Source organism: Periplaneta americana, chromosome 4 (assembly GCF_040183065.1).
Source record: "Periplaneta americana isolate PAMFEO1 chromosome 4, P.americana_PAMFEO1_priV1, whole genome shotgun sequence".
Taxonomy (NCBI): Eukaryota; Metazoa; Arthropoda; class Insecta; order Blattodea; family Blattidae; genus Periplaneta; species Periplaneta americana.
In genome coordinates this window covers 158,917,089-158,940,913 of record NC_091120.1, presented here as the reverse complement: position 1 = coordinate 158,940,913, position 23,825 = coordinate 158,917,089, and the positions used below count along the sequence as shown (strand labels likewise).

Here is a 23,825-nt window from a genome sequence, read left to right as displayed (position 1 = left end):
AATCTGTTTAAATGTCAATATAAACTTTAATTTCTCAGCATCAAAATAAACCACGATTTTGATCACTGGGTGAAAGGGTTTTGGAGCTCTATCAGTTTAAAGTTGCAAATTTTATGAAAATACGATAAATTTAAATATTTTAAATTTAAACACTAAGAAGTTCTGATGCCTCAAACCTTGCACAAAGCATTGTATCACAGTTCTCTACGTACAAAAAAAGTTTTATTGTATTTAGAAATTGTAAGGTCAATTTTCTCTATATTTCGGTCGATTTGAGATGGAATAGCTCCTATAGTTTTAGCCACTGGGAAAGAAAAGAAAAATTGCGGATGTATGAAAAAAGATGTTGATGATGACGATCATGGTGATATACAGAACAATTTTAAAAGATACAGGTACACTATAGTGATGTGAGGTTGAATCTGCCACTTACTGGGGTTTGAACTTCTTGTACTCCTCTGTGTCACTATCTTCACTGTCAGATGAGTAGTGCGCCCCAGAGCTGGAGCCAGAGTTGCCACTGCCACCGAGCATCAACCCTCTCTTCGCCAGCAGGCCTGCCGCATTCCCATAGCCAGTATACTTCACCATACGCATCACTGCAACAGTTACGTGGAGCCATTTTAATATCACAGACATGTTTTGCTTTCCTAAATCACGTAATAAAAAAGGACAACATACAAAACTATTCCAAATTTCTCGGACTTTTTATAGACTCCAGTTTAACATGGGAAAAACATGTCGAATATATATGCACAAAGTTATCAAGAGTTATATATTTATTACAGAAATTAGTGACCTGAGTTTCTCAAAATTATTTAAGATGTGCCTACTTTTCATTCTTTCAGTCGATAATTCGGTATGTTTTAATTTTCTGGGGAAATGGTAGCAAAATTGGGAGTGTCTTGATTTTGCAAAAGAAAATGATTAGAATTCTGTGTCAGTCAAACTATCTTGAACATTGTCGACCACTTTTCATACAATCACAGATATTAACTGTCATAAATTTATATATATATATATATATATATATATATATATATATATATATACACACGACAGTCTTTTACACTCGACAAAATATAGAAAATTACTCAATAGCACCGGTAGCCAATATACATGATCATGAAATTAGAAAATAATGAACAAATTAATATTCCATACTGTAGATTACATAAAACTATAGATTACATAAAACTAGTACAAATTTTTCTGTCATGGGGATGAAATTATATAATAAGCTTCCCAGTTAATATTATAAGTTACCAACCAATAGTTTCAAAACTAGATTTTATAATTGGCTTTTAATTAATTCTTTCTACTCTGTAGATGAGTTTCTTAACATGAATTCATACGGAATTGTTTTTTAATAAATAAAGTCATTTACATTTAGTTACAAATGTTACATTAAGAGTGAAGTGTTTTCATAAACTTTTAGAGTTTCAAAATGTTTTGTGTTTTCATTCTAATTAAACTTTACTGTTTTCAATTATGTGTGTATTTTCAAAATGTATGTCCCCCCCCCCCTTCTGTATTGTGGCGAAGCCTATTACTATATGTTTAATGGCTTAATAAATTGAATTGAATATGCTTGAAGTATGAAGTACCAGCTTCTCAACATGTGAATCAAGAAACACTTCATTCTGACAGTTTGTATTACTGACATTTATAATTTGGTCTAGTGGTAACTATGCTTGCCATTAACATTCAAGTTTGTAATATCTGCTACTCAAATAACATCTCATTTCGAAAACCATTTAGCATAATTGTATTTACTGCGCATTTTTACGGAACTCGGAGATTCACAGTGTAAATTTTTGTCATTGAATATATGCAACTCCATACATTTGAAGTCATGAGCCACCACTGCAACTTTAGTGAGCCAAGGGAAACTTGCTGCTTGTAAATGTCCAACATTGGTGAACTTTATGCCAATACGAGACGTCAAAGAAAGGAGAATGAGGAGGAGAAAGAGGAAGGAAAGGGAGAAGATGCAAGAGAACAGAAAGGAGAAGAGGAAGACTAGGTAATTTTTTTTTAATTGGTTATTTAACGACGCTGTATTAATTACTAGGTTATTTAGCGTCAATGAGATTGGTGATAGTGAAATGGTATTTGGCGAGATGAGGCCGAGGATTCGCCATAGATTACCTGGCATTCATCTTACGGCTGGAGAAAGCTTCGGAAAAAACCCAACCAGGTAATCAGCCCAAGCAGGGATCAAACCCACTCCCGAGCAGAACTTCAGACTGACAGGCAAGTACCTTAACCAACTGAGCCACGCCGGTGGCTGACTAGGTAAAGGAAAGAACTAAGATGAAGAGGAGAAGGTTAAAGACAATGTGACTGTGAAACGAGTGTGTCCAGGTTCAAATCCTGGTTGGGATAAGATACCTGGTTGAGGTTTTTTTTCCGAGAACTTCCTTCAACGAACTGAAGTCGAATTGGTGGGTAACCTTCAGCATTGTTGAACTTCGGACTCATGTCACTTTCATCATTACCACAGTCCAGACTAAATTCACGGTACAGTTTGCTGTATATGTACAAGAGCACAACATTTGGCAATAAATATCATTCACAGAAGGTAAGGACAATAAATGTCAGGCTGCAGTGCAAGACTTCGAGCCCCTTCTCCAGATAAAGAAAAAAAAGTAAATACGTAAATAAATAAATAAACAAACAATAAATAAAAAGACGATAGAGAAAAAATTTCAGAGCGTAGCAAACCATAAATTCTGATTATTTTAAAAAGCACATAAATTTCAATGAGGAAATAATTTATTTTAATAAATATATAAATAATCTACACTCACCATTTTCTTTACAGAGAATGAAGAGAAAATTTGCAGCCAGATCACACACTTGCGTCACAGGAGTGGTGAGCAGGCGACAGAGTTTGTTTCGTAGAGTGCTGCCCTCTTCAGGCCGTGTGTGAACTTCTGTCAAGGGAGGTAGCACCCGCTGCCGCATGAACTTGCGCAGTGCACGGTGATGACGCGCACACTCCACAAGCACAGACAGGATGGGGCACAGCAGTTCGTGCTGAGACCTCTTCTTCTGCAGAGACACAAACAATAAATCATCACAGAGAGCGATGCCAAGAAGAGAAAAGATCACTCTGTTCTACAATGCATGCACCCCACCTGCTCTGCCAGGTTCAGCTTGTAGTTCAAGAAGTCTAGCAGAACAGCCACTGCCTCCATGTTCCTGCCATCATACTCAAACTCTTTTGGAGGATCGTGGGGACTCCTCTGCACAGGGGTCATCAGCTCCTCATAGCAATTACTAGGGATGCTCATCAGAAGGTTCACTGTGTGGCTGGAAAATACAAATACAGTTCATGAAATCTTCCAACATAGTCAGTTATAAGCTTGGGTTTCTCATGCCTTTTAAAACAAAATTTCTTGAAAGAAATTGGAAGTAGGAGGTATATCAATTATTACTATATTTATTACTATTAATTATTATTATTTTATTTATCATCGATCATGTTATTTTAAGTGATCATGCTTAATTTAATTTAGAATGCTCCCTGTTACTATTATTATTATTATTATTATTATTACTACTACTATTAATTATTAGTATTAATTTATTATTAATTTAATTTTTTTATTAATTGCCATTATTCAGTGTATTTAGTTACCACTGTCACCGGGTATTTACCCATTTGCAATGTGAATAAATACATACATAGATATATACTCTTATTATATCACGAATATCATGGCAGAAAGCACAACTTCGTAGAGTCAAATGTTCATTCACTTATAGTCTTCTGCCCAAGGGCAGGTCCTTCACCGCAAACTCAACAATCTCAAATCTTTCCTATTTTCTGACTTTCAAGTCAAAATATGTATATTTAAAATACAACTGAAATATAACAAAATACAGCGAAACTTCTTTTATACGTTTTCCACACTAATTCATATATATATATATATATATATATATATCTCGCTGAAGTCCTGGCGAATTTCCTATGTTTTTCATGTTAATCTCATCACAATTTAGGTATGGTTAATTTATTAGGAGCAAACAAAAACAATCAATCCAAAATAATCACATGTAATTAAAAAATGCTATATCAGGCGTTACTAAATGCCAAGTTATAAGTTTTTGTGACATGAGTGTTTTTAGACCCCCATAAAAACATATAAATGAGGTTTTACTGTAGTTTAATTCTAATGGCCTGGGTTAATCCACCAGCACTCCAATGTAATATCTTTTCGGAATATGTATTACATGACTTTCTTGTGTTAAATTCAATTGTACCTAGTTTACATGTTTCAACTGGTCGTTGCTGGTCTTGGCGCCTCTTGTTTTGTTTCCTGTGAGGGTGTGTTTGTGTGGTGTAATGTGGAGTCAAAGAGTGTGTGTGTTCTGAAATTGAGTTGTGTGTTGAGAATTTCATTGGGGGTGTGTTTTTGTGTGTCTGTATATTTCATATTGTTCTAGTGTGTTTAGTTTCTGGCTTTTTGGATGGATGTGTAGTATTTCCATGTCTGTGTTGATGTCTCTGTAACCACACTTACAGATGTGGATGTATGCTTACTTACTTATGCCTTTTAAGGAACCCAGAAGTTCACTGCTGCCCTCACACAAGCCTGCCACTGGTCCCTATTCTGAGCCTCCTCAAAGGTTTTTTTCCATCTGACCTCCCAACTAACACGCTATATGCATTTCTGGATTCACTCATATGTGCTACATGCCCTGCCCATCTCAAATGTCTGAATTTAATGTTCCTAATTATGTCAGATGAAAAGTACAATGTATGCAGTTTTGCGTTGTGTAACTTTCTCCATTCTCCTGTAACTTCGTCCCTCTTAGCCCCAAATATTAGATAGTAAAAATGATACAGTACTATTATTTCTTAAATATTGTCTGGTTCTCACACAAATGCACGAAAATGCCTGAACTGTATAGGCCTACACATACAGACATAGTACAGATATGGAGAATCGAACTCAGGTCAGAAGTGTATTAGCCAAGTGTGTTATCCAATGTCACAAGCAACTAGGTATGTTAAAAAGGTTGAACTTCAGTTAGTACTTCTGGGAAACAAGATAGATGAAATAACAGAATAACTTTAAATTCGTTATCTTGCTAACTGCACTCTCATCTGAATAGAGATGAATGGACTTCAAATTATTTCAGCCTCAAGAATGTGCTGAATCATTTCTGATTAACAAATGTGTGTCTCAACGCAGGTGTGCATGCGAGTGTAAATACAAAGAGAACATTATCTACTCGTATATTTGTTTTTTTTATCACTCTTAAAGATTAATTATTTATTACACACATTGACATAAAATAGCTGAACAATTTTCCTTAGAAAGTGTAAGTTCATGCTATAGGCAATGATACTTGCAGAAAGTATATTGGTGGCACAATAATACAGAGTGGACCACTCGAATGTACCTAATTTCAATTGTAAGTGACTGGTAAATGATTGAAGATAGAAACCTACAGTAACGTTTATATGAAAGGAAAATTCAACAAGTTTCGATATGCACATCACCATATCTCTACATGAGCTCCAGCTATCACTGTGACGATATCGAGACGATTTCTTGCCAAGCATATTGGAGCATGTCTTCTGGAACGCTCTCCATAGCCTCTATGATGCGCTCCCGAAGATCACGAAGGTCTCTGACTGGGATGGTGTACACTTTATCTTTGACGTAGCCCCAGAGAAAGAAATCGAACGGTGTTAAATCCGGAGATCAGGGCCGAGACAGTCTAGCATCGTATTGGCGAATTCCACTCGTTTGGGTTTGTCATCCGGCTCCAGACGTTGCATTAACTGCACTATGTATGCGTACAGTTTGAGACATTTGTGGACAATTCGTTGCAATGTTGATTTTGGTACTTGAAGTTCCCGCAAAGTCTTCTGAATGACTTCCGCGGGCTTCGCACATACGTGGCTTGAACATTTGCAACCATTTCATCGGATGTTCTACAACCACCACATGCTTCTTCAACACTGATCCTGTAGCTAAAAATTTATCGTGTCACTTCTTAATGCTTTTAGCAGTTGGAACATCATGGTTAAACACTCGCTGATACTTCCTTTGAACTCTAATAATTGATTTAAACTCCGCATACCACAACACAGTTTGCGCTTTCATCTGCGGTGTCGCCAATCGATTCAATCTACGAAAAGAATCCGTGTCTGCGCACCATCTACAGACAGGATTCGAAACTTGTGAGTTCTTCTTTCATATAAACGTTACCGTAAGGTTCTATCTTCAACCGTTCACCAGTCACATACAATTGAAATTAGGTACATTCGAGGGGTCCACCATGTATAACATTTTATATTTATTAAATAAAAATTATTTCAGAAAATCTTCCAACTTTTGGAGAGGGTATTATATGTAACAAACCCTACCACATACTACCAGAAAATGAATCTACTGACTAAGAAAAAATAATACTTAAAAGCAAATACAACAGCTAGCAACAAACACTCACTTATGAAGTTCGTCCTGCTTTTCACAAGACTGGCATTCACACAACAAGAGATCGTGAAGAATGGACACAAGGCGCAGAAAATGGGCTTCTTCTTCTTCGTCGACCGAGGTCTGGTCACCAGACTTCACTGTCAGATTGAAGAGGACCTTCAGCACCTCACATGCGAGCGTCACTTGATCATCCTGGAGGTGTCAATCAACACTCATTATCTTCATAAAAAAACTCTAAAATTCTCACATATGGGGGGGAGAGAGAATTTTTATTTCAAACTTACATCAATACAGAATAAAGAAACATATTCTGTTACCATCAAACAAAATGAGGGCTACTGGAAACAAATTTCAACAAACTATAATTCCACGAATATCATTCCAAGAGATTGGAAATGTGTGAAGTTCTGCTATGAAAACATAACGAACCATGAAATCTGGAAATGACATAACCTACAATCCAACATAAAATGTACCGGTATGCAACAATGAATTGTAACATTATGCACATACATGAAATACAAACCTTCCTCTGCATACAATCAGAAACAAATTTACTCACCATTTTGCTTGCAGAAACAATATTTATTCTTCTTTATTTTGATAAATAATTATTTAGGTCTTGATTGCTAAACCAAGTTCAACTATGTTGAACTGAGATGTCAGTTACATTTGGTTTTAGATCAAGATATAACCAAAAATCTAAGTTCAGCTTAACTGATAGTCATTGTCAATGGTTATTAGAGGAGAAAAATTCGCTCCGGCACCGGGGATTGAACTCCGGCGTAGCTCAGTAGTTAGAGTACTTGGTACGTAGAACCAAGGACTCGGGTTCGATCCCTGGCGTCAGAGCGAATTTTTCTCCTCTAATAACCATTGTTTCCATAACTGATATATTCTGTGGAACCAAAAATTAATCTTTATGTAGATTCATTGCCTGAGCTGAGGTAAATGTTTATTCACTAATCTTAAAAAAAAAAACAACAAAGTGGCTAATTTCCTAACATATCTGACAAGCCAAAAATATTCAAGTTTTCAATCCTCATATTCATACTAACAGACAATGTGATCTGTATGTCAGATGAGGTGGCCCCTCTCTCATCACCATGGTCCTCTCCGCCTGCCTCCTTCAGAATGAGGTCCAGTGTCTCCATGAGGTAGGTTAGTCCGTGCAGCTCATTTTTCAGCTTGGGTCTCACTTCGGCACAGAGGGCCGTGATCAGGAACAGCATCTTCATATCGAACACCTTGATCTCGTGGGGCAGCTCTGGGTCCCGGTAGGTTCGCAACCGCATCACTACACCCTCTATCGAGTGGTTCTTGGAACTCAGAGCTTGTGCACACGGACTGTTGAAGATGATGTTGCACAGGCACTTCTGTGCTTCCAGCATCACTGAAAAAGAGTAAACATAAGCAAACAGAACCGTTCTGTGAGATGCAGAAAGATAAACAGTAACTTAAATAAGTTTATATATTTTAAACATGTAACATGCATAGGAAAGTAAATAACCATCATCATCATCGTCATCATCATCATCATCGTCGTCATCATCACCATAATCATTCGGAGATTAGACTTTAAACCATCTTTCTGCATCAGATATAATTTCAGACTACAGTTCATTACATCTATTAAGAATATATCTTTGACATCCATTCTGTTTGCATGGTCATACAGCAGCGTGCAAATTAATCCGAACACGACATATTTTTACATTTTCTGTCATTGTTGGCCTCACAGCTGCTCATACCGCTTTAATTGACATCTGTAGTACGTGTAATTCCATTGTTGAAGGTCTGTCATTATTTTTTTTATAATATGTGACATTTTGCCTGTCGTTTTGTACTTAAAAGCATTTCAGTTGTGTTGAAGACTTAATACTGCAATCCTGTGTACATTCTGTCGTCTTCACAAATGGATACAACTCCACGAAAACGGTCTAAAATTATAACATTAGCAGAGCATTCTTCTATGACACAGAGGCAAATTGCTGCAGAATGTCACATCGGTTTGGCTACTGTTAATTCGATCATAAATCGATACAGGGAGACTGGATCCATCACACCCCAGAAAAAAGGAAACTGTGGCTGGAAAAGGAAGACTTCACTTGCAGATGATCGTTTAATTGTCAGGAAAAGTAAATTAAATCCTAGACTAACTGCTGTCGACTTAACCTGTGAGTTAATGGCTACCACTGGGGCGAATATTCACGTCACAACAGTGCGGCGTAGGCTTTTGGAAGCTGGACAAAGGGCTCGTAAGCCTATTAAGAAGCAACTGCTAACCCCTGTTATGTGCAAAAAACGCTTAATGTGGGCAAAATTACATCAACACTGGACAGTGAATGACTGGAAGAATGTACTTTTTTCCGATGAGTCTCATTTCGAGGTCCACGGCCACCGTGTTTCTTACGTACGGAAAGGATCCGAAAAAGTAACAGCAGCTCATCTCCAACAAGCACCCAAATACCCCTCTGAAGTAATGTTTTGGGGTTGTTTTACACATGAAGGGCCTGGAGCATTAATACCTATCAAGGGAATGATGAATTCTGACAAATATATTCACTTATTGGAAACCAGAATCGTACCCCAGCTGCAAAAATCATTTCCGGATGGCAGAGGTGTGTTCCAACAAGACCTGGCACCATGCCATACGTCTCGAAAAACTACAGAATTCTTCAACAGAAGAATATTCAGATACTCCCCTGGCCAGGCAACTCACCCGACATCAACCCCATTGACAACTTGTGGTCCATTTGCAAAAGAAGAATGCAAAAAATGGATTGTTCTACAAAGGAGAAGTTGATTTCTGCCCTTGTTGGTGTATGGTTTCGCAATGAAGAAATGAAGAATATTTGTGGGAAATTAGTGAATCCATGCCAAATCGTCTCAGAGCTGTTATTAGGAACAAGGGAGGCCACATAGATTACTGAGGTTTGTCTCAGATCCTTTTTTTTTATCCCGTTTGAGTGTTTTTGCATAAGTAATTACGTTGTTCGGATTAATTTGCACACTACTGTATTAGTCTTGGATGGAAGACCAGTACACTAGTGCTGAGCCATGGATGCAGGTGAAAGGATTAGCAATTTTAAGTTATAATCAGAGCTACGAAGTTGGTACCAAAACGATTAACTTGTATGAGCTTGGACTATATATCTACCAAATGAACATAAGTGATGCAACTCTACATTTTTTTTTATTATTATTTTAGTAGGTTATTTTACGACGCTTTATCAACATCTAAGGTTATTTAGCATCTGAATGAGATGAAGGTGATAATGCCGATGAAATGAGTCCGGGGTCCAACACCGTGCAACTCTAAACGTCAACATACCAGCAAAAGAAACATGTACAGTCGGGCGGTAACTAAACTTGGCTTTGTACCAATGGTCCACGGCATAGAATAAAAAACACAGCAAGGAAATATTATAAAGACACTAATTGTCACTTAGAACTTCGTAATTTACAATCTAAAATAATTTATGCATACGTAGAAAAGTAACAAATGAAATGCATAGTGATATGTCTATAGACTTGTTACAAAACTTAATAATGTACATTTTCAGTTATGGCATATCCAGTGAGGGTAGTAATCGAAGAATCGACATAATTGCATTTAAACCTCCCTCTCTTGAAGGTTACATCATACACCCTACCTCAAAATCTGTGCTTCAGTGGCTGGTCATGATAATATCTTCGAAAAATATTGGAGTGCAAGAGGTCAAATGATTTTATTGTCAAACGCCTGGCATTAGAAAACAACAACAACATCATAGACCCTACTGTGAGATTCGAATCGCATGAACACCAGCCAGAAGAAGTACATCAGGAAAAAAGGAATATATATATATATATATATATATATATATATATATATATATATATATATATATGAACTCTCCATCAGTTTTTATAAGGGCAAATAGTCCACACCTGTGGAGTAACAGTAAGTGCGTCTGGGCGCGAAACCAGGTGGCCTGGGTTCGATTCCCGGTCAGGGCAAGTTACCTGGTTGAGGTTTTTTCCGGGGTTTTCCCTCAACCTAATATGAGCAAATGCTGGGTAACTTTCAGTGCTGGACCCCGGACTCATTTCACCGGCATTATCACCATCTCATTCGACGTTAAATAACCAAAGATGTTGATAAAGCCTCGTAAAATAACCTACTAAAAATACCATCTGGAATCCATCGTCATTACAGGACTAATGATAGGAGCCCGTGGGACCATGCCCCGGTTCCTAGTAGACTTCTGTAAATCTTTTGGCCTGCAGAAAGATATTTTAAGAGATCTAACAATTGCAACACTTAAAGGATCAATAGCTATTTGAAGGCATCATACATATGGACCATGACTTTAATTGGCATCTTCTTGACGTTACTTCATTTATTATCATGTGTTTCAATCTAATTCAAATTATTATTTTTCACTCTAACACTCTAACAACAATTCAAGGCACTTACTCTATTTATTGTATCATGGTACTCTTTCTCAATGGCAACCTGTAGTAGTTACAGGAAGAAATAAATAAAAGAAATACTCCTTCTGTATTCAGAAGAACTAATTGTATGTAGGAAACATTCGTTCTATGTTACAAGACGTGACTGGAGTAAATCTGAAATATGATATAGTATTTCTTACTATATCAAGTGAACAACAGCTTTGTGAATCTAAGAGTGCATCCCGTAAGTGGCACATCATATTAATCCATAATTCATTTCAAGAACACTTTTCATATTTTCTTTAACGACTATAAGGCCATCTGCAGATTGATAAATGATTGTATACTTGAACAATACTATTCTTCCAGGTATTTCATGGCTTCAGTCATTCTCAAATTTCTGAACTGCAGCAGAATGATTGCTGTCATAGACAATTCAGTTGTTTAAAGGCATATTGCAACATACCAGCAGTGTACATAATCAATAAAGAATTATGTATACTTGACTTGGGTTTTGAAGAATACGATTATCTTCTTCACTGTTGCATTTCCCATGTAAAAAGAGATATTCCAGAGCACAGTGTTCCTGAACTACTATTCGTTTTATAGATTATATTTTCACATTACATAGATAATTTCCAGTAAAATGTTTCTCCATTTGTTAATATGATTACCAGCAATCTTTTTTAAGAATTGCATTCAACTTCGTGTGATTGAGGATTCAACTTCTGTTATGTTGAAAACCGCTCATTAAACTGCACAGCTCCACTGCAAACGTTAGTACATAATGTTTCTCTACTGTGCATATTATTGTACGTAGTAAGTGAAGTCATCCACCCAGTATTGCAGATATACTTGCAGGGGCAATTTCTCAGGGCATGCTATGCTTGCTGCGCAAGCCCAATATTTTCGTAGAATGTGTATTTCTCAAAATGGGTTTACATACATTAAAATTTATTTTGATATTTGGAATATTGTATAGGTGTAATACCATCTGCAGGTTGCACACCGCAAGTATCGCAACGCTTGCTCGTTTCTCGGAGCTACAGGAAAGATGTAGAATCAGCGAGAATATGATGCACACGCAAGTGCCTTCCTCCTTAGTCCGTCCTAGGCGCACATGCTTCTGTTATGTGTTGTTTGAAGCTCTGGTCCGAGAGCTACACCAACGACTACTTAACGTTACACAGAGCAGTATTGACAGCGGGAATGTGCTGTGATTTGCGAGTGCAATGTAAATGTATGAGCGGAATGCATATGTTGTTAGCTGCTGCATGTATTATTAATTCTTGCAATGAGTTCGGAATTGTGTGTCATTGAAACCTTATTATTAAATCCATTTTCCCGAAGGACTATTCAAGAGAAGACAGACATTATAAAGAATATGTGTGCTCGTTCAGTGCAGCTCAATATAACAATATGCATTGGTTGACAGGGTCGAAAAAAACTAAATAGACTGTTTTGTTGGCCATGTTTGTTATATCATATCGAACTTCTACATCTGATAAGCGAATATGATCCATGACTCATAATGATTTCATAATTATAAAATAAATTATTTATGTGGGTCTGATTATTTTTATTCTTCCTCTATGAATAAAAGAGCAAGCCTAACTTTCGTGACTAGCATTCGCCCCTGATACTGCGAGTTGTTTATATGAAGAGTATAGTAAGCTAGTTCAATAGATTTATATGCCTGGCTGCACTCAACCTGAAAACAGGTGTTTTAGTACGAACTTCCTAAGACTGATTATAACCCCCTCCCTAATGATACCAATAGAAGTTTATGATAGTGCAATTATAATTCTACTGCACTAAGCATTCGCAGAGTAGAAAGATAAGAAAAAGGCAGTAAAACTCACCTTCAAGCTTTCAAGTCATGCATGTGCGCAGCTCTGTCATGTTACAGTAGCACTATATGGTTTACCTTCATAATCGACAGGTGACTCATTGATCTTGCTGAGGGCCTCCTCCTGGGACACCAGCCCAGCATGCCGCAGTAGAGTTTCCAGCCATGACCCACACACCAATTCATTTAAATCAGTCTTGTCTCGACTGCAACATACCAACATGCCCGTCACAGTCATACACAACTCAGCATTGGTACGACTGTCATTCTGCCAGTCTATAAAACTAGTGTTAATAGGAAGGGTTCAGAGCCATAGTGGGCCAAGCACCATGTATTAAAAAAGGAGAAAACAAGAATTAAAATTAAGTGAGTACCATAATTTAACGAAACATATAGCAAGTAAGATGAAGTATGCACATTAAAATTAAATGATATGTCAATCTTCATTAAATTATGGTATTTACTTAACTTTAACCCTTGCTTTCTCCATTTTTAATAAATGGCGCTTGGCCCGCTATGGCCCTGAACCCTTCATATCACAAAGAAGATATTGTGAATATACTTAATGTACTCACAATGTAACTATTTCACATATGCCTATTGCCTATACTAGTTAAATTCAAGAGCATGATAACGAAAGATAAGATCATGAGGAACAGAAGGTTGCTAGGGAACACTTCCATCAGAATGGACAATGACTGGAGTTATGAAGTAAGGACCAGAAGACGGGTTTTGGTCCCTTTCCTGAAAGAAGCTAGGAAAAGAGGTCAGTTTGTAAAACTGTATAGAGACAAATTAAATATTAACAACTTAATCTTTAGTGTAGAAGAATGTCTCGAAAGCATTGAGGAGTCAGAAGTACATTCGGAAGAAATTGAGAGAAACAGAAGAATTCCGAAGGAGGAAATTAGGGGATTAGTGTCGAGAAGCATTGGAAAATATATCAATTTGGGCAATATTAATGAAAATAGCAAGGTAAACACAACACGGAGTTCATCAGATAGACATGGAATGCAGGAAGAAGTAATCTTAAATGATCGAGAGAAGCCTATGAAGTCATCTGACAAGGAGGAAATATCAACACTTAGCGTAATTCTACAAGCACGTTAGAATTCGTGTAGTCAGAATCTTGGGGTGATTCCAAGGCAAGTACGAGAGTTGCGAAGTCAGGTAAAATAACAAGGCAAGCGAAGAAAAATGAAACTGATCCAGGGTGCAGTGATGAAGGAATGAAGGTGAATAGTAAAAAGAAAAAATCTTATGATTTAAGGAGTTGGTATAGTGGGGAAGTAGTGGGGGAAAATACAAGAAAAAAGTAGGTAGTAGAGGGGGCAAGGATATCAATGTGAAGTAAGTGAAGTGAGGAGAGGATATAAGTGTGGGGGACAGTAGTGAAGAAGTGGTGAAATAATAAATAGATAGATAGGCTGGTGACAAGATGACAAGATACATTTAAAGGGAACATGAGTGGAAGAGAGAATGAAGTAAGTTATAACATGCATAAAATTTGCTGTGTAATAAAGTGGGATGGCACTGTATACAAAATATGTGAAGTACCATCTCACCAGAAGTAAGTGCTTAACGACAAATATATATATCATATCATAATAATATCATATCATATCATATCATAATATCATATCTTATCATAATATCATATATATCATATCATATGCCTATTTAAGAGGAGATTGTAATGTGTATCCCTGCCATATTAAATGTGTCACATAGACACATACATTCCTTAACAGTAGTGAAAAATGTTTTATGCTCGACCATGCCGAAATGTAGTAATTATACACCTGGTAGCAGTCCTTTAATGCATGTCATTAAAGTACACCTATTCATTAAAGTTCAGGTTTTCAGGATATGCAATCGAAAGACGAGGGAAACATCACGGAGGCTGGAAATCCAATACTGTCGCAGAAGGTTATGTTCTGTTACTATAATAATTAGCGTTAATTGTAAATAATATTCAAATAAATTCAATTTGTCATCTCGTTTTTAAATTCTAAATCAATTTCCAGGTTATATCAAAATTAGTTCATGTTATTCTTTACATTACATCAAGGTCAATGACATTATTGTTCCTCGGAAAAAATCAATACTTTCGCGTCTGCGCACATCTCACAATATACGAGCTATGCACAAGGTCACTTCCGATCTTCAGTCAGATACAAATAAAATGAATACTTCTGAATAATTTCAAGTTAGAAATATGGTCGAGCATAAAAAGTTGTATGAAACTTGCTATCATTATAGGCTCGTTGCATAATGTACTATAATTATTTTCCAAATATTTCCTACGAAATAGGTGGGCTTTCATATGTTAAGGAAATCGTATTGAAAGATACAATTTTTTCTCAGTGGCATATGGCAAACTGGACATTTAAATGTCATATAAATCTTTTAAATACCACTTTGGTGCAAAGGACTCTGTAATATTATTAATTACGCTTGTTATAGGTTGACAAATATTTCCTACGAAATAGGTGGACTTTCATATGTCAAGGAAATCATATTGAAAGATACAATTTTTTCTCAGTGGCATATGGCAAACTGGACATTTAAATGTCATAAAATGTCTTTTAAATATCACTTTGGTGCAAAGGGACTCTGTAATATTATTAATTACGCTTGTTATAGGTTAACAACTGGGAAAACTCCGTTAAGGGAGGTTACTAAACCTTACCACTGCGCTGGAGGCATAGTCAGAGTTTCCCTCCATTAATCTGAACCATTGTTGCTACTCATTGACAAGTCATCTGATGCATCACTGCTATCAGTTAAACATTCTCCTAACGAAATTATTCTGTCTATTACATTAGCACTAGAAAATTATTGTTCTTTGTTATTTTTAACGTGCTCAACACATTTCTTCCACTTGTCTTTTCCATAATCTGCAAAAAGGAGGTGACACAGACACAATCGTTCCTTTATGTTAATAAGGGACCCAATTTCTGTTACAAAAATCCAATTGGAAAGACTGGAGATAACTGACTAAACATTTTAGTCTGTCCCTTTAAGTAAATGAAACCAATCAAAACAATCAACGCTTATTTTTAAAGAATGGTTGGGTTTTGAAAATAAAAATAATGTTTATGTACGCACTACTTGACCAACAATGAGCAATCAAACATAAACTTAACAAGTGATGATATTTTGATGACTCATTCTATTAACATGTTTTTTTTTTCAACATAAAGTAGAATCTATTTAGACAATTTCATACACTGCAACTAACCACTTATCTCTTCAAGAAAAAAAGTTTCTCGCTGATCGTTTTTCTTCTTCAAAAAACATTTTCCCACACTACAGTAGTATAAAACAAACCTCAAAATTAAGAAGTTTTACATCTGAAGACATTATTACAAAAACAGCCCTAGTCATTTTAATCAAATTGAGTTAAGGACACATTTTCTACTATTTCAAATGTTTATAGACTCCAAAAATGATCCATGTCAGGTGCAACAGCCACAAGGATAAACACCAGTTCTACTGAAACAGCTGACATGTGTTATTCTATTTATTTTTTTATTGTTTTCTTGAAAAATAGCAATTTTGACAAGGGTTGTTTTTGTAATAATGTCTTCATTTGTTATATTTTAGTGACTCAAACATCTTAAAAATCTGCAAACAATTCTCTTCAACATGCCTTTTTCCTTATTAGAATCTGACTACTACTTTAAGTATAAAAAATGCGAAAATATTCTGCTTCATTGAAAGCTTATGTAAGTAACGCTTTCTCCCATTATTGGCTGACAATTAGGAAGGAGGAGGTGAATAGTAAATTGTGTCACTCTTTAAGATTGACGCATGCACAGATCAACAGTTTTCTAAGTTGAACATGATATGTGGGTCCGACAAACTCTTTTACAATAATTGGATAGGTATGTCCGTCAAATTGCTTATCAAAATCACAATGATATAATTAGCAAAATATTACAACATTTACAGTGTTAAACGTTTTTGGTACAAACTGCCATCTTCAGAACACGTAACAATTCAAGAATATGAATACTTCATGTGGAAACATTATGGCTAAGATACATGTTGATTACATATTAAAAATAGGCCTATTTAAAACTACATTGTACATGACATTGACATGGAAGTGGTAAGACAGGATATGGTCAGTGGAGTTGTCTGACAATCCTCTCTGCTAGGTCATGTGGACACGTTAACCAATGGCAGATGTGGTTCTGCAAACAGTTTGGGGCTTACATGTAGGTGATATAACCACTATAACATAAAATATGGTGCCTACATTAAAACATTTATTCTTTTTGCTATATCACTCTCCTATAATGGGGAGGAAAACAGTAATGGCATTATTGCCAAGAACTCAGCATTGGCTAACAACAATATTCTGTGTCATAGAATTTACTTCGGTGGTTTGGTCATGTTGTTCGAATGCAGGAGAACCGAAAACCACAACAAATTATGGAAGCGAGACTGCAAAGAACACGAATACAAGGACGTCCAAGAGTTACTTATGAAGACTGCATAGCTTGGGAGAAAGGCATCAAAGACTAGAGTGGAGCTCATGCATGGGGTTGGCACTAGACAGAAGGAAGTGAAAAATCTTTACCTAGGACTTCTAATGCTTCAAAAGGCATATGGGGAAGATGAAGTCATGTAATTTGGGCATTAATTCCGATATTTTGAGCTGATTTTAAAGTGCTAATCAGTTCCTTGTAGTCTCGCGCGTGGTCTAAGTCCGTATGGAATACATGCTGGCTCAAGTCTTCATGAGAAAAGAAAATTCTGTTAGTGTATGGACTAGTGTCAACTCAGCATCGTAAACAAAGTGAGGCGCTACAATGATTAACATATTTCATTCTAGTAAACTAGCCTTAAAGGCTGGAGGATCAACATGCTGATCACATTTTAACCCACTTATCAGATGGTCGTTCATCTCTACTTAGGTAAAGATGCATGAGCCAGGCCGGAAGTTGGCTGATAGACTTTGGCTCTATTACAGCTGTTGCATCATGGATTTAATTGGGTGTTTCCGTGATGATGATACAAACTATTAGGGATGATGGAGAAGGGCAATTGTATCAACTTGAGATAAGGAACCCTGGTCTGAAAACGTCTCCATCGCATGTTATAAGCCAAAGCTGTTTTTCGTAAGTTGCAGGTGATATAACAGTAGTAAGGGTAGGCAAACCGACCAACATCTAGGCGTACATATGAGGGATTGTAGGAAAAATCCGACCCATACCATGTTTCCGAGATTTTTCCAACAGTTAAGGGAAACAGAGCAATTGGTACTACAATACCACGACCGAAGAGAAAAACGAACTGTACAGACTCCCGACATTGATGAAGCAGTACTTGATTGTGTGGCTGAGGAGCCTTCAATAAGCACTCGATCAGTTGTGTTGCACACAGTACTGTTTGGAAAGTAATATGGGAACAGCAGAGCAGCTGCACCCCAACCACCCACAGAAAGTGCATGCTTTGACTCCTGGTGACTTCGCATCTCGTGTCGTTTTCAGTCAACGGTTACTGCAGCACTGTAGGGTCGATCCTCACTTTCCTGCATATAGGTATACTTTTCATCGATGAAATCTGTTTCACCAGAGACGGAATGTTAAATAGTCGGAATAGCCGATAAGAATCCCTGCACTACAGTTGTAAGGTGTCATCAACACAGATTTGCAGTGAATCCTATTTCTAGGTTTTGAGAGGGCTCTAGAGAATAGCTCATTGGGACTACTAAATTTAGCTATCTTATATTCACAGAAGAGGCCCTTGTAGGATGGCATGGGCTATTTCCATTTCTATATGATTTTTAAAGTCATCTAGCCAAGTAGCCTACAACTAGAGTTCCTGGGATCTCCCGTACTTGCGCCGAATTTTTAACAGTCTCCCGACTCTCGTATTTTTCTTCTTTTCGAGCATTTTCTCCCCTATTTTTCCATAATGTAAAGATTTTTATTCTAAACATTTGATTTTGCCGTGAATGGTAACTGTTTATATGATGAATTTTGTTGTTCAAGAGTATGCAGTCTTTATAGAAAGTAATGCTTGCCAAGAATAGGTTTCAGTGCTCACCCGTTTAAAATCAAAGTGTTAATGTTATAAATTTGGAAAAACTGGCATACCAAGCATACCAAGTACTAATGCTCATACAAAGAGAATGTTCTATCTCATGAACAATAATTGGACAGGATGTTCGAAACAGGAGCATGACCAGAGCCTTCTTCAGTTACAAGCCAGAGCCATACGTCGGTAACACTGTAATTAACTGTCAAGTGGAGGACTACGATCCAGAATGTGTTTGTGCTAATGCCGATTTTCATTGTAAATTAATGTTACAATATAAGTGTGTGTCCATGGAATTATGTTTGCGGTCGTACCAAATGTTAATTGTTGATGTATTATAAACTAAGCGCGTGTTGGCGATAAAAACAAGACAATAAATGAATATATGGCTGCAGTCAATTTTTATGGTTATTATTAATGATAAAGTGATCGACAATTCTCCTAGATATTAAATATTGTATAAACTACATTTTTAGTCTTACTTGTGATTTGTGGTGTATCAGAATTCTGGTCAAATTGTTGGGTCTCATCTGATATATCAAAAAATTACGCCGTTGATTTTCAAGTTCATTGTAAACAGCTGTTTTATGATCCCATAAATGTTGCAGCTTGGTTGATGATTCGGAATGCCTGCTATATGTCAGAACTACCTATATTTTGTAAATGCATATACTCACTTTGTTGGTTTTCAAGGTTTGTTTATTAATATTATTTCTTTTGTAATAAATTAGTTATAAACATGTTTGTTTTCACTTCGTATTTACAGGATTTAAAGTTCACTGAGTTTACACTAATTGGCACATACTTAATAGATAATAATGTGTTTTGTTACGTATTATGTTGAAGGTATGTTCCTTCATTTTTTCATAGATCTTTATACTTGGCCTAACTGTATTTACATCCTCATACTTTATTATAATATGTCAATAGTTTCCTCTCTTCACATTTTTATTATACTTGCATAATTTACATTCTTAGCTTGTTTTCTGTAGTTATATACCTATATTTAAAATTATATTTTAAAAAGTTTATAACAAATAATTTAGGATAACAGTATTGTTATGGTGACTAGACAGGTTCAAACTAAAACTGGCTTCCTAGGCATCTGAAATATTTGTAGAAATGCACGACAGATAATCACATGAAATTAAAAGTATATATGATATCCTAGACCTTTCACGTCAGAGGTGAAACAACATAAAGCAGCAAAACATTGTCAATTTACTAGCCACATAATGGTTAATTGATTGGAATAGAGTATTACGAAAGTACGTCGTTATTTTATTTATTTTTGGTACAAATAACATTTTTTAAGTATTTATTTATTTTCCCTTGTACTATCAATAAAAACATGTATGGTTTTAGTTTTTTTTTAAGTTGTTATAAGTGGCTGTATGCAAGTACTTACACGATATTCTGAAACTCAAATAAAATACCATTTCGGATTTCGTAATAAATTACGTACATCAATACACTGAATCATGATCATATGCACTTAGTTTTGTATCAATTAATGTCGAAAATGTACACGTGACAACGAAATCAAAGCACTAAAACGTCAAACGTCAAGCCTTTATTTCGCCTCTGCCCGCCTCCACTCAGCATTGCCAAACCTACCCATGCTCCGACTTGTAACTGAAGTTGGCTCTGGCATGACACACTTAATCAAATCAGAGCTGAAAACTGTAGTAGACTTCAACTATTACGCGAGACAAAATCTGTCCCAAAATACTTTTAATTTAAGCCTTGCTGCTGAAGTGTAAAATAAAGTTGTTTTTCAGTAACTGAACCGATTGTTTATTTTCTAAGTGAAATTTTGCTGATTCCTTAGTCTCTCATATTTTTTTCAAAAAAAGTTGGCAACCCTACTTACAACTGCAGATGAAATCTGAGAAATGAAAAGGGCCAAATGGAAATGGGTGATAAAAAAAAACAATGTTATAATGTGTATCAAAAGGAATCTGGCAAGTTTCACTATATCGTGTGCAGAGCCTCAAGCTCCATTTGGCATACATTTGATTTTTCAGGAACAACTTGTAACTTATGACACTGTAGAAACCCTTATGAGAATTTCGGCAGTGCCAGGTATTGTCGAGATCGCATAGGCCCAATAATTGGATTAATTATTGCAGAGAGACCATTTAAGAGTACATTATACTTGTATGCATATGAAGATAAAAATGGAGTGAAAACATTTCAATGTTGCCATTTTTCTTAGAGGTCAATAAGCTTAAGGAATGTGTATGCCATGTGAAGCACATAAGCTTAATAAACACTAATGGTAAACAATGTGGCCATTAATGCTCTGAAAACATTCATCACAACATTATTAAATGCACTGCATTGACATAGCCTATCAAATACAGAGACTATTTGGAAAACACAATATCATGTGTTGCTGCAAGAAACACTTGAAGACTATTTACAGTGTTGATTATGAACAATGTATCCCATTGCAATTAAAAACTTCGTTTACATTTAACACGTGAAAGTGATCATAATAAGTATATTAAGTGATATAGTGTTAAAAATTGTGTAATCAAGATGTATAAAAAGTCGCGCTTTCTCCTTTTGTTTTTCTCATAGCAACACAGTACTAAAAATCATGCTTTCAGGAAAATTTGTCATCAAAAGAAAAAGAAACCATGTAGGCTATCTGTCTCGTATAGAATCCTCCAGAAATTAAAATGTGCAGAAGGAAACAAGTCCTCCTTATTAGGACAGACAAAACACCACCAGAGGAGTGGTGACTGACCCAGAGTTTCCCATTACGATTCTCTTATTAAGTGTGCTACGAGTATATATGTCTGCTCCATGAACAAAGCCGCACAAAAGATTCTCTGTATACTGTATGTGTCCGACAATGATAGAATCTAGTTAATTATCGGGAAATATTACACCTAATTTATTGAGGGACCGAAGTGGCAGGAGATGGGCGGAGGCAAGCAGCCATTTAACAGTACGGTCACTTCTAAATTCTGACAAAAGTATTACGACTCAGTTTTGGAATAGCCTATACTAAGATTTCAAGGATCTGCATACTGACATGAAAGAGGTATCTACAATAGGCCCTTCCAGTGTGAAGTGTTCAGACTTGATCTATCCTGCTTATAGAGGACAAAACCTAGCCTATTATCTTTCTTGGGAGTTATGTCTACTTTTCATCTACGTACAGCATGCATAAAAATCAAACGCAAGAAATCAAATCAGACACTTACCTCAGTATTCTTATACAAGTTAGACAGTTTTTGTAACAAGGAACCTCTGCCGGATTCTCCAAACGATCAAATAGGCAGCTCCATAATTTTTGGCGTCTTCCATTTTGATTTAATTCATGGAACGTGAAGGTCTGATTGTGCTGTAAAATTGCAAAAGAAAATAAATAAATAAAACATAAATATATGTATTCTTTCAAATTATTAAATGCATATTTCTTTAAAAGGCTACGATCGCTCAGAGATCATTTGTGCTCACTCAGAAACGAAATCAGCTGATCAATATGCGCGCAAGAAAGGCATATTTACATTACCCTCGCCACCTGAAGGCTAGTGTAAAATAATATTTGAAGCCTAATATTTATAAAGATGTAAATAGGCCTACTTCACTGAAGAACAAAATATTACCGGTAAGAGGTAGATGCTTTATGGACTTCAGGTTTGCTGAAATCTTAAAATATGAGTGCACATTCAGTATTACAATAACTTTGATGTGATTAGACGTTTGGATAATCGTACGTTAGTTATGCAATAATAAATAACCTACTATTTTGTTTTCGTTACTAGAACTGTCAAACATCAATGTTAAGCGAGAAATGGCTGCCGGTTATGTATAATTATTAACAACCTACTATATGAAATGGGTGATTACTTCCTCAATAATCATCAGTTTAGTTGCCCGTTACCAAAAAAATATACATAACACTTGTGGGCCAAGTAAATCTCGTTTACCATAACAAATCCGTTGACAGTTCTGAAAATGAACCCTTCCAAGACGACGCAAACTTAATAAACTTAACTTGCCTTTTCTATGAATTTCTTCAATATTTCAACAGCATCTTCTGTTGTTCCCGTTTCTAAACTTAACAAATCACAGTCTTCCATTTTCTAATATTATCATTAAAACTTCTTCTCTTTGCAACAGTCTTCTACACATTTACGATTTCAATCCATTACGACGCCATTACAGAATCATGGTGGCCAACATTTTCTCAGTTGACTGTGTGATACAGAAGTTTGTTACCTCTTTCTTGTTGCTCTGTTGACTGAGTGAAGGGCATCATCATTTTCATAAAATATTGACAGTTACACAGTTTATATCTATTACTTATTATCTGATATTATTCTTAGTTATGTTGTAAGTTAATTGTTCTACGTTACGAGTAATGTTGCGAAGCCTGCTAGTATATGAAGTATTCATCTGCGTCACTCGTTAGATGTCACTAGTACAACAATTTCCGAGTTGTGTGAGCATCACGTACTACAAGCTGGAAAAGCGGGTTGCCTGAATTTGTGTTCTCTACGCTACAACAGAATTCAAACCCGCAAGTCATCGATTAATGGATAATTAAATTGATGGAGAGCATTATTAAATTGTTGAGAAGGGGGAATGGGATTAAATATGTATAGCGTGGTTATGAATAATAGAGTAGGAATGTATAGTCATGAGGAGAAAGACGATCGCAACATGTTTTAGGCATTCTAAGTACATTAGCTGTCAGAAATGCAAGGATGGGGGAGAGAAGAGGATTTATGCAAATTATATAGACGAAAGTGACGGCTTTGATTGATATAGAATATGTATAACTAGAATTCAATAAAGGGAACTACATTACGATTTTAAAATTCGTATGAATTAACACGTGCACTACTTCTGTTTCTCAGCAGCTACAGTTATGCCATAAATTGGAGGATTTATTTCAGCACCACCATTTCTTTATTTTAGATTAGAGATTTTATTTCGCAGTGCTAAGCACTGGAAAAATCACATTGATTCCTTTTAAACTGTGATCAATAATT

At 36.1% G+C, this 23,825-nt stretch overlaps 1 protein-coding gene across 1 annotated transcript in view; it reads right to left on the bottom strand.

Moving 5' to 3' along the window:
* ric8a (ric8 guanine nucleotide exchange factor A) overlaps positions 1 to 23,141 on the bottom strand; it is a 28,379-nt gene extending 5,238 nt beyond the window's left edge. The window contains exons 1-8 of the mRNA XM_069824210.1: positions 22,830 to 23,141; positions 22,029 to 22,168; positions 12,835 to 12,962; positions 7,526 to 7,860; positions 6,478 to 6,659; positions 3,144 to 3,318; positions 2,814 to 3,057; positions 434 to 599 (exon numbers count right to left, since the gene is read on the bottom strand). Of these exons, the coding sequence (XP_069680311.1) occupies positions 434 to 599; positions 2,814 to 3,057; positions 3,144 to 3,318; positions 6,478 to 6,659; positions 7,526 to 7,860; positions 12,835 to 12,962; positions 22,029 to 22,168; positions 22,830 to 22,910 (1,451 nt within the window). The 5' untranslated portion in view covers positions 22,911 to 23,141. The remainder of the gene's footprint in view (positions 1 to 433; positions 600 to 2,813; positions 3,058 to 3,143; positions 3,319 to 6,477; positions 6,660 to 7,525; positions 7,861 to 12,834; positions 12,963 to 22,028; positions 22,169 to 22,829) is intronic.
* Between the last annotated feature and the right edge of the window lie 684 nt (positions 23,142 to 23,825).